The following is a 14818-nucleotide window of genomic DNA, read 5'->3' as shown; positions in this document are numbered from 1 at the left end:
ATTGTTCTAAGAAGGACTAAGGGTTGAGGGAGAATGATGGAGAGGGTAGAACTAAGATATATTGCAAGCACATATGTAAATATCACAATGTGTCCTCCTGTACAATTATTATATGCTAATTAAATAAATTAGAAAAGAAAATACTAAATAAGGAAATAAGGAAAGATTATTGTAACTACCCAAGGAAAGAATGGATTAAAAAATGTGGTACATATACCCAATCAAATATGATTCATCAGTAGAAAAAAATCATTGTTATTTGTGATGGCATGGATGGAATTGGAGAACATTATGCTAGGTGAAATAAGCCAAACATAGAAGATAAATTACTGCATGCACTCATTTCTACGTGGAATCCAAAACAGTTGATCTCCTAGAGGTAGAAGTTAAAATGTTGGTTACTAAAAGCTGGGGAGAGAGGGAATGAGTAAATGATTGACAAAGAATACAGGTCCTCAGTTAGATAGGAAGTTTGTATGTTTTTTAGACCAATTGTATAGTGTGATGAATACAGCTAAGTTCTAACTGGGAGTGGTGGTGTACACCTGTAAGCTTAGCTACTCAAGAGGTGGAAGCAGAAGACTCAGGAATTTGAAGCTACCTTCAGCATAGTTAGAACCTATTTTTAAAAAAAAGTTTTATAGGGTGACTCAGGTGATAGGGCACTTGCCTACCAAGGGTGAGGCCCAGGGTTCTATTCCAAGTATCACACACACACACACACACACACACACACACACAAGTTGAGTTTTATACATTTAAATCTTGCTATAAGAATGAATTTTAAATCTCACAAAATGTCAAATATTTAAGGTGATGATACATTGGCTTGATTTAATAATCCATATTGTATTAAAAATCATAACATCATTTTGTACTCCTTAATTATATACAACTATATAATTTTTTCACTATGCAATAAAAAAATAAAGCACATAGAAAAACCGTCAACATACACCAGGGCTGTGGAGCTGTGCTCCTGTTGATGAGTACATAGAATTTAAATGTTACAGTGTAGGTAAGCCTTTGAGCAAATAACTAGTAACTACAAAAGCATTAACTCATACAAATCTTCAGCATCACATTAAATAGAAACGTGGATCTTTTTTCCATAGAAAACCTTTAGTACACAAAAAAAAAAATCAAAAAGAAGAATCAAGTCAAAGTAATTCAAATATTCTCAAAACAATGTTCAAAAATTATAGTAATGTTTCTACTGTAGATTATGGGCAATTATAGAGCAGGTACAAAAAGACAGACTGATGCTAACATTAAAAAGATGGAAACAATTAAAGCTAATGAAAGAAATGATAAGGAACAGTTACTCAGTGGCTGCAGAAGGATCCAAGTTCAAGGCCAGTTTGAGAAAAAAAGTTGTGAAAGCCTGTCTCAAATACAAAATGAAAAGTAAGGGTTGGGCGTAGAGTTTAAGTGATAGATTACTTGCCTGGCATGCTTGAGGCTCAGGGTTCAATCTCCCGTAACACACACACACGCACACACACACACACCCCACACACTAAAGACAAGAAAGAACCAGGAAGAGAAAGACATATTTAAGGTATCCACATTAATCGTAAGTATTTGAATCTGAAGTAATGATTAGATTTTTTGCTATGTTCTTTGAAAGAAAGTTCCATGCCCCTCACCTGCCCAAAAACCTTTATTGGCTGCGCCTGTCAGGTGTTCATGATCCTTTATAACATAGTTTCTAAATCACTCTCAATTATTCTTTTACCACAGAATTGAATTGTATGTTAATTTCTAAACACATTCTGTTTTCCAACCTCAATGCCATTGGTTAAGCCAGTTATTCCATCCAAGCCACTCTGCTCTCCACATCTGTCTGACATAATCCTACTCACTGTCATCACAATGTGTGGTATTTCAGGAATGGGGAATCACACAAACTTCATCTACCATTCTGGCTCCTGAAAAATGAGCAGAACTCTAAGCAACATCAAACCATGACCTTGTTGTGACTCCATCAAATGGTTCATATCGAAGATGGGAATTTTGAGAATGGGCATCACTATTTCTCTTCCACTAGCACTCAACCAGTTCTCTTTTAATTATGGTTGTTTATATGCATCTACTCTACCAAACAGATTTGGATAGTGCCCATTTCCTCATCATTTCAATTCTCATCTCCCTTAAATGATCAATAAAATAATGCAAACAAATAGCTATAAAATAAGATAAATTTTTTTATCATGATGTTTCCTGAAGGGCTTGGGTCAAATAATCACCATTTCATTTATCTATTCTGGTAAAGAGCAATTTATTTTAAAGAGATGTGATACATCATCATAAAATGAAATAACTGTTTACTTTCAAAAAATAATTAAGACTGTAGTCTGAAAGGTTAGAGGCATAGTTCAGTGGGAGAGCACCTGCTTAGCAAGCAAAAGGAGTTGAGTTTGATAACTACTCCAGGGTTGGGGTAGGGGTATAGATTTTAGTTTTCATTTTCATGAAAACTACACACTGGGTAATCCTGTTAGGCTTAGCTTAAAAACTTTCAGCTTTCTCTGGATACTGCAGATGTTTTCATCCTTCCCATACACTGTAATCAGTATTTGGAAGAATTTCCAGACCTGTTTGGACCTCATTTGACAAGACTGTTTTATAATATAGGAACAGTGGACAAGATGTCAGCAGACCTTGGTTTTTATTCTGGCTTTACAAGTTACAATCATAGGAATTTCTGTTTCTTTATTTGAAAAATAAGGAGTTTTGAAAACATTAGTTATTTCCAAACTGATATGAGGTATTGAGATAAAATGTTATAAACTGTGTTCAATGAGATCCTGGGTAAATGGCATGGGGTGGGGAGCATCAAGTCCAAGAAAAATTTACATCTCTTTTTCCTTTTTTAAATCTCTAGGATACACCAAAAAAACCTGTACACAGGTGTTCATAGTTGCTTATTTGTAATACTGCAAATAACCAAAAAGAGTGTGTTGAACATTTAGACCATGGACTACTACTCAGTAATGAAAAGATGAATCTACTGACATATGCAATGACTTTGATATCTCAAGGGCATTAAGTAGAATGAAACAGCCAATCTCTGAAGGTTATATATTGTGTGGCTTCATTCATATAACATTCTCAAAGATAACATTAAAAAACTGGATGATAGATAATGTGGTTGCCAGGGATTAGGGAAGGAAGTGGGTGTTGACTATAAAAAGTAGCAGGAGGCCTTTCTGGTGATAAAAGAATTCTATGTTTTGCTTGCAGTGATGGCTACATGAATTTACATGTGATAACCTGACATAAAGCTATACTCACATTTTGTACCAATGTCAAATTTCCGATTTTTATATTGTATTAGAATTATGTGTAAGAACCACTGGGGGAACTAGATGATGGGTGCATGAGTTACTTATGGTATATCATGTGTTTTTTGGCTCTATCTTAAATTTTGTTCCATATTTGTTGCTTTTAAAAGTGGAAGTCCCATATGGACATATTAGGAGATGTGGGTACTGGAGCTCCAGAAGGAAGTCAAACCTAGAGGTTCAGACATTGAGAGGCAGTTTACAGTAATGCTTATGAAAATGAACTTTAGTGCCACAGTGCTTGGATACAAATCCTAGCTGTCTAGTTTGGCAAAGTATTTAACTGTTCGGTAGTTTTTTGATTTGTGAAATGTAGAAAAAGAGGAAGATGAGAATTCCCTTTACAGGGTTTTGGGAGGATTAATGAATCAATACTAAGCAGCTTGCTATTGCTGGTGGATTACTGTGCATTACTAGTTGTATGTGCACATTCACATCTGCTCCAGGAAACGTGAAATCTTCCACAGAGCTAAGACTGTTTCCCATTTTTCTCTTCCTCTTGTAGTTTGCACACAGAAGTGTGGAAATAAGTATCTGCAATAACCCTCTAATTCCCGAAGGTTGTTTGTCTTAGTTTTCCAGCTGAATAATGTTAAGAGCGTTTTTCTTTAAGAATGGTGAGAGTCAAGCCACTTTCATTAATACAACAACAATAAAATACGATACACTTATTTGAGAGATTCAGTGTGTCAGCATTTCAAGCAATCAAATTTCCTCCATGGATTGTTATAAAAGCATTTCCTGTCACCCACCTATCGGATTCTCGTTTTTGTTAGCTTCCCTCTCCTAAGTGGGCTTATCTCTATCCCCTGCTGTCAGGAGGGCCATAAACTTCCCCTCGGGATGGGTACCAAGGTGATTTGAAATTAGCTAGCAACCTAGACTCAGTATCCAGGCTCCGCCCTCACCTCAGGGAGAGGGGAGTGGCGCTGGGCTCAGCACGCTCCTGGGCGGGGCTCCAGTGACGTATTTCCTGGCGCCGTCGCCCTGACGTGTGACGTAGTCTGTTGACGCAGCGCCGAGCAGCCTCAGTGTGGGCTCCTCCCCTCCTCCTCTTCTTGGCTGTCACAGGCCCCCTACCTGAAGCTGGAGCCGGGGCGGCGGCGGGAGCGACGGGTAGAGGGTGTGGGCGCCGGCAGAACTCGCGGGGCCGGGTTGGGCTCCGAGTCGCCACGGCCCAGGATTCGCGGGCCCCGGAGACAAACGAAGAGGTCCCGGCCGCCTGGCACTTGCCTGAGTGAGGAGATGGGTCCTGCCTGGCCGAGCCCAGGTGGGCGGTACCTTTTCCAAGAGCGTCTGGGCATCTGTCCTGTCCGCCTCTGACAGATTTGGCTTCCTAGGCTGCCTGCTGTGGTGACGACTCCTTCTGTTGTCCTTTGCTACCCTGAGCTGCATCACGCTGCATCACGCGGAGCTGCGGACCGGCGTCGCGGGTGAGTCAGGGGACCCGGAAGGGCTGCGGCCGCCAGTGGTTGGGGACCCGGTGATGGAGTGGGCCCTGCGGGGACGTTTCTGCAGCTAGGTGGGCAGGCGTCGCGCTAGGCATGGGGCAGGTGGGAAGTACCAGGCACTGGCTAGGTCGGCCAGCAGCCTGAGAGCACAGCCCCGGGGACCCCGCAGGCGCTTCACCCAGGGTCGCTTTACCTCAGGTGAGGAGGAAGCCTTGCAGCCTCCGGGTCTCCTAGCTTGCTAGGTGTGCTTGGGTTCTCATGGGTGCTTGTGCGCCTCACTCGGTGCAAACAGTGGCTTTTGGTCATAAGACCTTCAGACCTTGGCCTGACTCCCACACCGGACTTAGTAAAGTTGGCAATAGAGGGTGAAGGGCAAGAATTCTTGGAAAGCAGTCGTGGGTTTGTAAAGTCTAAGAGTAAAAGTTTTCAGCTGATTTAGTTTAACTAGAGAAAGTATAAATACAAACAAATTAACCAGAATATCTGTCTTGTGTTAACTATTGAGAGATGTGTGGATATATTATCTCACTTAATCATCAAAAATTCTATTATGTAAGTCTGTTATTATTCCCACTTTCCAAATGAGAGAATGAAAGCCCATACCTCTAAAGTAAGGGTAACTTGTCCAAAGTCAGAGCTGTGAGTCAGCCAGGTCATCTGATTCCTTTACAGACCCTTCACCTGTTGTATGCCATACTGTCATTCTAGCATCTCAAGAGCTTATAAGGCTATTTTCATTTGGTAAAGTGTGCAGGGTGCCGGAATAGAAAGGAAAGTAAGGCACCCTTCTTGCCAGCAAGGATGCATAAATTTGATAGAAAAGGTTTTCCCAGGCCACACTTTTGAGTATGTTTTAAAGGTAGAGTTTTTCCTCCAGAACCCATCAACAACATGTGGCAACCTCATGTGCTTTCTATAAGACAGTGATTTGAAACTTTTGGAAGAGCTTACTTTGGAAATTGTGGTCTTATTCTAGATTTAGGAATATTTTCCGTTTTGAGACTTAAAAGGAAATGTAATATTGGATCAACAATTAAAGTTTCTTTCATGGTGAAATCATTGAAGCCCAAACGGTTACACTGCTAATAAGGCCAAATACCTGGTATAAGTGGTTAAAATGTTCATTTCGGATTTGTTAAGCTGAAACACTACAGAACGGCCTTCTAAACAGAAGAGAAAGAAAAAAACCGAGTACTTCAGACTCACGGAAATAAAAACTTGGATAAATTTTTTTGGTAAGATTTTTTCAAAACATAATTTCTAGTTAAACCTCGGATAGACAAAAGCTGACTTTTTTTTTCATTTCTGGCTTAATCTGCCTATGTGGTCAGGGAATGTTGGTGTAGTAATGCATGGTGTATAATGTGACTTACAAATCATTTTACCTGACTTTTGGACTATTGATATTTGGTTGATGTGTCATACAATCGGCAGGAGAAATCCAGAGAAATCTGTGGCTTGATTATCAAGTATCAACATGTGTTTTGTTTTTGCTTGTTCTTTAATTTGCCATGTTTATAAAGGTTTTTTAAATAGAGAAATGAAACTGGGTGCTGTCTTTTAATCCTTACTACTTGGGAGGCTGAGATTCAGAGGATCATGGTTTGAGGCCAGCTGGACAAAAGTTCAGGAGCCCCCATCTCAAAGGAAAAAGGCTGGGTGTGGTGCACTTGCCTGGCATCCCAGTGAAGGAGGGAAGCATAAAATAGAAGGATCACAGTCCAGGCCAACCTGGGCAAAAAAGAGACCCTGTCCCCAAAATAGTCAGAGCAAAATGAGTGGAAGCTTTGCTGAAGCAGTAGAGCCTCTGTCTAGTAAGCACAAATCCCATACTGCCAAGAAAAAGAGAAAAAAATGAGTTCGTCTACTTTTGATTTGTTATTATAGAATATTGTTCATGTATATGTGTGTGTTTATATGTGTATATGTGTGTGTATACATATATATATATTTTTTTTTTCTTTTGAAATAGAATTTTGCTCTGTATCTCAAACTGACCTGTGACTGTGATTCTCCTGTCCCAGCCTCTCATGTGCTGGGATTACATGTGATTACCACCACGTGTAGTTTTAAGTATATTTTTAAATTATGAGTTCTGTGGAGAATAGTATAAGATATGGTTAAACAATTAAGAAGCAGTTTAGCTCATTTGACAAGTACTATTTGGTGCCATTTAGTAGTCGTTATTTCAAGGTACTATTAATAGAGTAGTGTTCATTATGGCCTTGGAGATTAGTAGACTAGTGAATTTTCTAGAAAGCAACATTTTTGGGAACTCATATATTTTCTCGATTTTTATATGCAAAGATTTTTTGGTTTATGTAAAAGATTAGAAAATGAGCACCAGTCAGATGATAATTGTATTTATAATCTTTTATATTAGTTAATAAATCACGAATCTTTAATAGCTTCAAGTTGCAGTGGTAAACTAGGATTTTGATAAACTTTATGTAGGACTGGAGCTTGCAAACCTTTTCCTCCAGTTTCCCAGGTGCTGGGATTCCAAGGACATCAAAGATTACAGGTGTGTACCACCACACCTGGTTCCCGTGTTAGATATTTTTATTTCTTTTATCCAGTTGGAGAGAAATAAAATAGCTTGAATACAGTATTTATAAATTTTTTGTGGGCAGTTAATTTTGAAAAATAATGTTCTTCTTAAATTTTTAATTTACATAAAATTTGCATGTTGGCGGGATACCATATGATAATTCATTATGTGTTTATGTTGTGTAATGTTAAAATCAGGGTAAGCATATTTATCTCCTCAAACATTTATCATTTCTTTGTGGTGAAAATATTCAAAATCCTTTCTTTCAGCTTTTTTCAAATATAGAATTATGTTGTTATCTACAATCACCCTAGGGTACAATACAAAGCTAGATCTTAATTCACCTAACTGTAACCTAGGATCCATTGACCAACCAGAAAGATTTCTTAAAATGATAGTAGTAGCAGTGGTGGTAAATTAAGAAGGTTGATAAATATGTGGTTCATTCTGTGTTTGATTCAACCACTTAACATTTCATGCTCTTCTCTCATTGTATATTAATATAATAAACAGTTGCCACAATTTCTTTTCTAATGTTAGATAGAAGTTTTGAAATGAGTAATGTGGAATTAAGGAAGAATGAAGAAGATATAGATGAATCATGGAAATATAGAGAGCATGTTTCATAACATGTTGATCAGTTATGTTCTTAAATAATATATAAAATTCCATTTAAAATGATAAATTTGAATATTGTGGCTATGTTAAAAATTATCAGTATTATGGATACAAGAAAATAAAACAATTCTTACTGTTAATAAACCATGAGGAGAGAGGGCCCAGGTGGATTATATTTAGGTTATAGGCATGTTTTGGCAGGAATAGCACAGAAGTAAGACTGTATTCCTGTATTAAGAAGTGTACATTTTGATTTATTCTGTTACTGATTTTGTTTACTTTGATTACCCAATTAACTGTTTTAATCAAAGTCCCTCTTTTCCTCCTTTGTCTTAAATAAATATTTTGGGGGAGTTTTTCCGAGGTGATAAGACTATCCTGTTGCTCATCAGAATTTATTATTTATATTGGTATGGACTCACAGATTCCTGTTTTATTTAATGAATTTTAATGTGATACTCTCATTTTTTTTAAGTTGTCTTATATTTTGTGTTTGGAAGACTTTTGAAACTGGCCCTGTGTCCTTTTCACATGTCCCAATCAGTTTTTGAGTACTTCTTTCCTGTTTGGAAAACAAGGCTGACCTTTACTTTCTGTGCCCGGATTTTTCTCAATAGAAAGTGGTTTTTTAGAAGCAAAGTTCTATATTCATTTTTGCTGGAGTGTTCCTGCTCTCTAGACCTGTTAGTGAACATATGCACACACACACACACACACACACAAACACACATATATACATAGATAAATTTATAGCTCTTTTCTATAATTCTTTATATTGAAAACCATATCTCCAGTTCTTATCTATCACCCAGGGTTCATTCTAATTTCCCTCCTGTATATATCCTACAACGTGAGTAACTTGGTTCTCATTATCCTTAATATATTTATTTAATTGATTAACCCTCTTCCCCTACCCACTGCATGGGCCACCTCCAGGTATACTCTCCTTATCCTGCTTACACTTCTATTCTCATACACTCTTCAGATTTCTCTCCTGCATGGATGCCCTACTTACCCCTTTCAGGTGTGATATCTTCTTCCTGGTTCTGGCTGATATTCTGCACCAGGAAACCTTCCTGTACAGATGCTCTTCTTACTCTGCTCAGGCTCTCAGTCTTCTCAGGTTCCGAGAAGTTGAGCTGTATTGCTTCTTGTCACTCTGTGCCCTGCTATAGATGCCCTCCTTCCTCTCAGGCTTCAGCACACTGCTCCTAGCCTCTTTTTGCAAATACGCCCTCCTCATCTCACTCTAGCTTTGACACTTTTAGGTGCTGTATCTGCTCCATAAACCTTCACACAAGTGGATACTTCATTTACTCTTACCAGGTTCTGATATCCAGTTCTAGGTCAGTAAGACCCTTGTCCATCTCTTCCCATCCAGATGCCTGCCATACTTTACTTCACCTTAAAGCTTTTAGGTTGAACTGTTAGGAAAGGTAAGGAAAAGGAACCAACCAACTTATTTTTCCTGTTCCATCATTTGCTCAATGAAGATTATGCAGTAGATTCTTTGTTGTTGTTTTTGAGACAGTCTCACCGTGTAGCCCAGGCTGACCTTAAACTCTAAATCTTGCTTTATTCTTGTGAGTGCTGGGACTATAGATGGGCACCACCACACCTTGCTAAGATAGATATTTCTCATTAGATTTAAGAATAAATCAAGCTTGGTGCCAGTGACTCATTCCTATGATCCTGGCTACGTGGGAGGCTGAGATTGGGAGCATCCAGGTTTGAGGCCAGCCTGGGCAAACAGTTTGTGTGACCCCATCTTCAAAATAACCAGTGAAAAATGGACTGGAGGTATGGCTGAAGCAGTAGATGCCTGTTTTGGAAGCATGAAGCCCTGAGTTCAAATCCCAGTACCACAAAAAAAAAAAGAATGATGTTTCTTTTAGTAATTGAGCCTTAGTTTGTACTCATAGTTTGAATGAGGAGATGAGGACATTACAAATATGACCCACTGTCTTATGTTTTGGAAAGAAATGTGGGCATACTTTGTTGTGTTTTGTATTCTCATTGTTGAAGTAAACAAGTTGATATAATAAGCCTTATTTATTAATTAACTTTCCCCTCTTTTCATGATTCCTCTTGTAATTTTATGACTCGCTGATTCTAAATTTAACCTTTGGCCTCATTTAGACCCTTAGGTGCTATTCTGTAAAATCTTCAGTAATGGATCAAAGAAAGAATGACAGTATTGTCCCCAGTATCACTCAACTAGAAGATTTTCTTACAGAACACAATTCCAATGTTGTTTGGCTTCTTGTTGGTAAGTAGAATATATTTTCTTGTACTTTATCACATATTCCATACAGATTGATAGCTGCGAGATTTTAAGCTCTGAACTTGGGATGCTTATAATACCATTTATTTATTTTTAGGAAAGAAGATTTTAACGTATCTGTTACTTGAATATTTGCTCTGGAAACTGCTCTGGAATGCTCTTTACATTTTCTTAGTTACCTCCTTACCTGACGTAGGGAAGGTGGACAGAGGAAAAAGACATTGCAGTTAGGTTACTTTTCCTGTTTCAGATCATATTACACTCTTATCTCAACATACACCCAAACAGTCTTACTTGATTTATTATAGAAGTAATAAATTCTCATATTAAGTATATTTTATAATAAAATAGAATGCATATGTAATCATTTAATCTGTTTACTCCTTGTGCACCTGGCAGTGAGTTCTGCTATTTATAATGTTTTTATATAACAATCTAGAAGTTTTCTAGGGGTTTACAAATAGTTTAAAATAGTGTATAATTAAATGGTAGAGAAGGGAGAGGGAGGAAGGGAATGAGAGAATGAGTGAAAGAATGGAAATCAAGGAAGGAGAAGAAGAAATACAATAATAATATCTGGGAAGGGAGAGATTTCCACAGGCTGTTATGGCCCCCTAAGTTTTCATGAAGGAATGGTATTCAGTTTGAATTTTGGCACAAGGAATGTAATGTCCAGAGGAAAATAGGATGGATAAGAAAGGAAAAAAAAAAAGAGGGTAATGATATTTGTTGAATATCTTCTCTGCACCAGATATTATAGATGGACATTTTGTATATGTTGTTCAATGTTCAGGGCAGCCTTCTGAAAGTAGAATTTATTTTTTTCTTTTTGCCATGTTGGGCAGTTGAGGCTCATAAACATTAAATCACTAATATGGATTCCACAACTGTTTTTTTTTTTTTTCCTGAGTGCATGTGTATACTTCTTCCATAATACCATAGGATGTGGGAAGGGATATGGGTAGAGGTGAAGTGTATACAGAGGAATTGTAATGCTTTATGATTTGTAGGTAGGATTGGATTAACCATTTAACATTAAAGTTGTATATTTTTTATTTGGCAAAAGCAGACTATTATAAATGAACAAATACTAGTAAGAAATATAATTTCATAAAAGCAGCATGGGGAATTTCTAAGTTTAAATAAGGGCAGACTCCTTCCTTAGTTCATGTCTGTCCCCTTTCCTATCACCTAGAATTTCTTACATTTTCCTGTTCTATAACAAAAGCCAATAGTAATACACAGAAAAAAGATTTTTTTCCTAGAAAAAAACCTTTGTGGACAAATAATAGCACTTGCTTCAACAGAGCTATCAACAGTCTAAGAAATGTTGCATTTTATTATGAGTTAGTGACTACTTTGTATCTCTGTTTTATAATTTTAAATAAAGTTAAAAACCTAACATATTTCTGAAAAGTTGCACACGTTAAATTGTTTTACATTATTTTTTCTTATTTATGAACTAGTGATTCATATTTTTAAGGAGGGCAAAGAAAGGAAAACTTACTAAAACAATGGTTTCTTGTTTTTGGCCTTTTGTATATTCATGAATTAGAAGTTTTGGGGAAATATAGATTTTATAAGTGACTAAATTTTTTATGAAAAATTAGTCTAATTTAGTGTCATTTACTGTAGCGTATTCAATGACATTCTTCAAAAGTTGGTTATTGTGTGCTGAATCAGTTATTGCAAATATTTAGTATAAGGTGATCCACTCAATGTGAATTTAAACAAAAATTTTCACTTCCTCTTGCTTTTTTTTTAAAAACCAGGTTTTATTTGATTTAAAAAATAATTAACTTTTCTTCGATTAAAAAAGTCATAATATGTTTTCTTTCTTTCAAACAGCTGTAACCACTGTTTTTGGAAATAATGTGGGTATAAACTTGTGTTTGAGCTTTGGGGCCTAATAAAGGTAGACGATTTTTTGAATATTGAAAAATATGGGATTTCTCTTCCCAGAACATCATTATATATTTTTAGTAGCTAAAACAGTACACTCCAGTGAAACAGGAAAAAAAGAAAGCAGATACTTAAAACATTGTTTTAATTGATCTTACTGGAATCTGTTTTTCTGGCTAATGGTTGTTGCAAGAGGAAAGTTAGATAAGGTAGAATAAACCTCTGATTTTAAAATTCCAAGTATTAAGTTATAAGAGGGCATATTCCCTTATGGAAGTAAATCTTATCATTTCTGTTTTTTTTCTTATAACAGCTACCATTTTGTCTTGTGGTTGGATTATTTATCTCACATATTACAATTCTCGGAATGTTGGGCTTATTTTAACACTGGTTCTTAACAGATTATACAAGCATGGCTATATCCACATTGGTAAGTTTGAATAGCACTAATTTATTCTTCTATGTAATAGTAGGATGTATATTATAAATTTGTATTTCATCAATAGATAGTATATCTAGATCTATAGTAGCTTTGGAAATTTACTGTTCTTGACATATAAAGTAATGAAAGGGAACATTTTTCTCATGCAGCATTCTATAACTAGAGATGAGCTACCAATTGGTTATGTCTTTTACCCCATTATTATTTCTTAAAGTGTCCCTACACTAACTTTTTGAATTTTTTTTTGTTATAAAAGATGTTCCTTAAAAGTATTTGACAAATTTAAAATATGGTAATAGAAATTTCTTAACAGGTTATCATCTGAGGAAGATTTTTCTAGGATGAATATATTTTTTCTTTTTTAAAGTAACTCATCTTCAAAACATCAATATGTTGAGATCATCTTGCATATTTCATTTGTGGCCTGCTTCATTCATTTAATTTCCAACTACTTGTCAGTGGGAAGTTTGAATGTGTATTAGTAAGCCATGCGCTTTGGAAAGCCCTGACCCTGTGTGAAATGGGAGGAGGCATGAATGGATAGAACCACTCTAACCTTCCTATTTGAAAACATCTTGGTGGACATAAGTAAAACTTCCCTGAAGCATAAGTAGCAGTCCGTTAATATGGGTCAAGGAATGATTCTTGCAGTCATTCAAATTTAGTGGAAAAAAATGGTGAATTATTCACTCCTTTTTTTTAATGCTGTATACAACTAAGGGCATAATCTATATGAAGCAGTTATTTGAACTAATTTCTTCATATATTTGCTAAGTAGCATACTCCGTTGTGATGATACGTATGGTGGTTTTTATTATATTGGGAAATTAATAGAAAGCATATTACAAAGAGATTATTTACTTATTGAATAAATTCAATGCTAACATCATTTTCAGTTTTAAGTGCTCTACTGTTAAAGCAGTTCATTAATTGCTGTTCATTTTTTTTCCCTCTTAAAACAGGTTCCTTTTCTTTCTCTGTTCTTTCTGGAAAAGTCATGGTTCGTGAAATCTATTACATTACAGAAGACATGTCTATTAGGTAACAAAATAAAAAAAATGGAGTAAACAAACATGAATTATTGTAAAAAGGTTTTGAGAATGATATTTTATTTACTAGGATATTCTTCAAATAATTCACGAGTCAAAAAGCATAATTGGTTCATTGCTAGAAAATACTTTCATCAGTGAATTAATTTAGCTGAAGTATAGACTGACAAAAATTTCTCAAATAGTGGTATGTAGAAATGAATAATCTCATTTCATTTGTACATGAAAATTTGGACCATTAAGTCTCTTGACCATTTCTGTTGGAAAATTCCCCATAGACATCTGTTATACAAAGGAAGGGCCAGGGATGTTGATATTTCTCATACATTAATTAGTTCCTTACTTGAAATGAAGTTTATAGAAGTAGATAGTATCTATTAGTAAGGATAATTTTGCTCTTAGAAGGAAACCCACACCTGAACATGATAAGAAATGATAATGTGTTTGAATGTTTCCTCAACTGTTAGCTTGAAGCAAAAACTACTTTTCTGAAAACATGATTTAGAGAAAATTTTGAATTAGTTGAGAGAATTTGGCTAGATGTTCATATCTCACTTAGTGCTAGAATTTGGCAATGCTCATACCTCTTGTAACAATATACCAACTTCTATGGTTGTCTGAAATTCCAAATCAAAAGCAAAAAGTACAAGAGGGAATTTACAGAAATGAAAGAGTGTCTTTAAGTATTCCCTTTTGTGCTAACATCACCCTTTAAGATTGACTTACTTAAAAAATATTTGAAATGAAAAAATTTGTTAGTATTTCCTTTTCCTTTTAAATGTTATCTATTATTACATTTTAATTAAGTAGGACATGTTGTATATGATAAATATATACAATTTATGTCAATTAAAAAATAAATTTAAGTTTCTTCCCCAGTATGGAGCTATGCATTCTTTTTTTTAAACTATAAGATTATGACTCATTATTTTTATAATCCTTAGCTCTGAAAAAGATGTGTATTTATATATGTTAGTGTATTTTTAATAATTTTCTGTTTTTCCTTGTTCATTCTCAATTGCCTGTGTTTTACAATAAGTGATGTGAAAGGATTCAAATTGTTACTTATGTTCTAATTTTTGTAATCTACTTTGCTTAGAATTCAAGATGGATTTATCATTTTTCGGTGGTGGAAGATGTATAACCCAAAGCAGAAGCAGCATGGTAATTATTC

The 14818-nt window shown here is 35.8% G+C and overlaps 1 protein-coding gene across 14 annotated transcripts in view; it reads left to right on the top strand.

Annotated features, from left to right (window-relative positions):
- Nucleotides 1-4639: 4639 nt before the first annotated feature.
- Bltp1 (bridge-like lipid transfer protein family member 1) overlaps nt 4640-14818 on the top strand; it is a 230242-nt gene continuing 220063 nt past the window's right edge. For 12 of the 14 annotated variants that reach the window (XM_074041672.1, XM_074041678.1, XM_074041671.1 and 9 more), the window contains exons 1-6: nt 4642-4780; nt 5939-6033; nt 10107-10236; nt 12467-12583; nt 13558-13636; nt 14744-14808. In XM_074041672.1, coding sequence (XP_073897773.1) covers nt 10140-10236; nt 12467-12583; nt 13558-13636; nt 14744-14808 — 358 coding nt within the window. In that variant the 5' untranslated portion in view covers nt 4642-4780; nt 5939-6033; nt 10107-10139. Of the gene's footprint in view, nt 4781-5774; nt 6034-10106; nt 10237-12466; nt 12584-13557; nt 13637-14743; nt 14809-14818 lie in introns of all 14 variants that reach the window. The other 2 variants (XM_074041666.1, XM_074041667.1) reach the window with 2 other exon arrangements.

This window comes from Castor canadensis, chromosome 9 (genome assembly GCF_047511655.1).
Source record: "Castor canadensis chromosome 9, mCasCan1.hap1v2, whole genome shotgun sequence".
NCBI lineage: Eukaryota > Metazoa > Chordata > Mammalia > Rodentia > Castoridae > Castor > Castor canadensis.
Note: the sequence above shows the minus strand (reverse complement) of the source record. Positions and strands in the feature narration are given on the sequence as shown.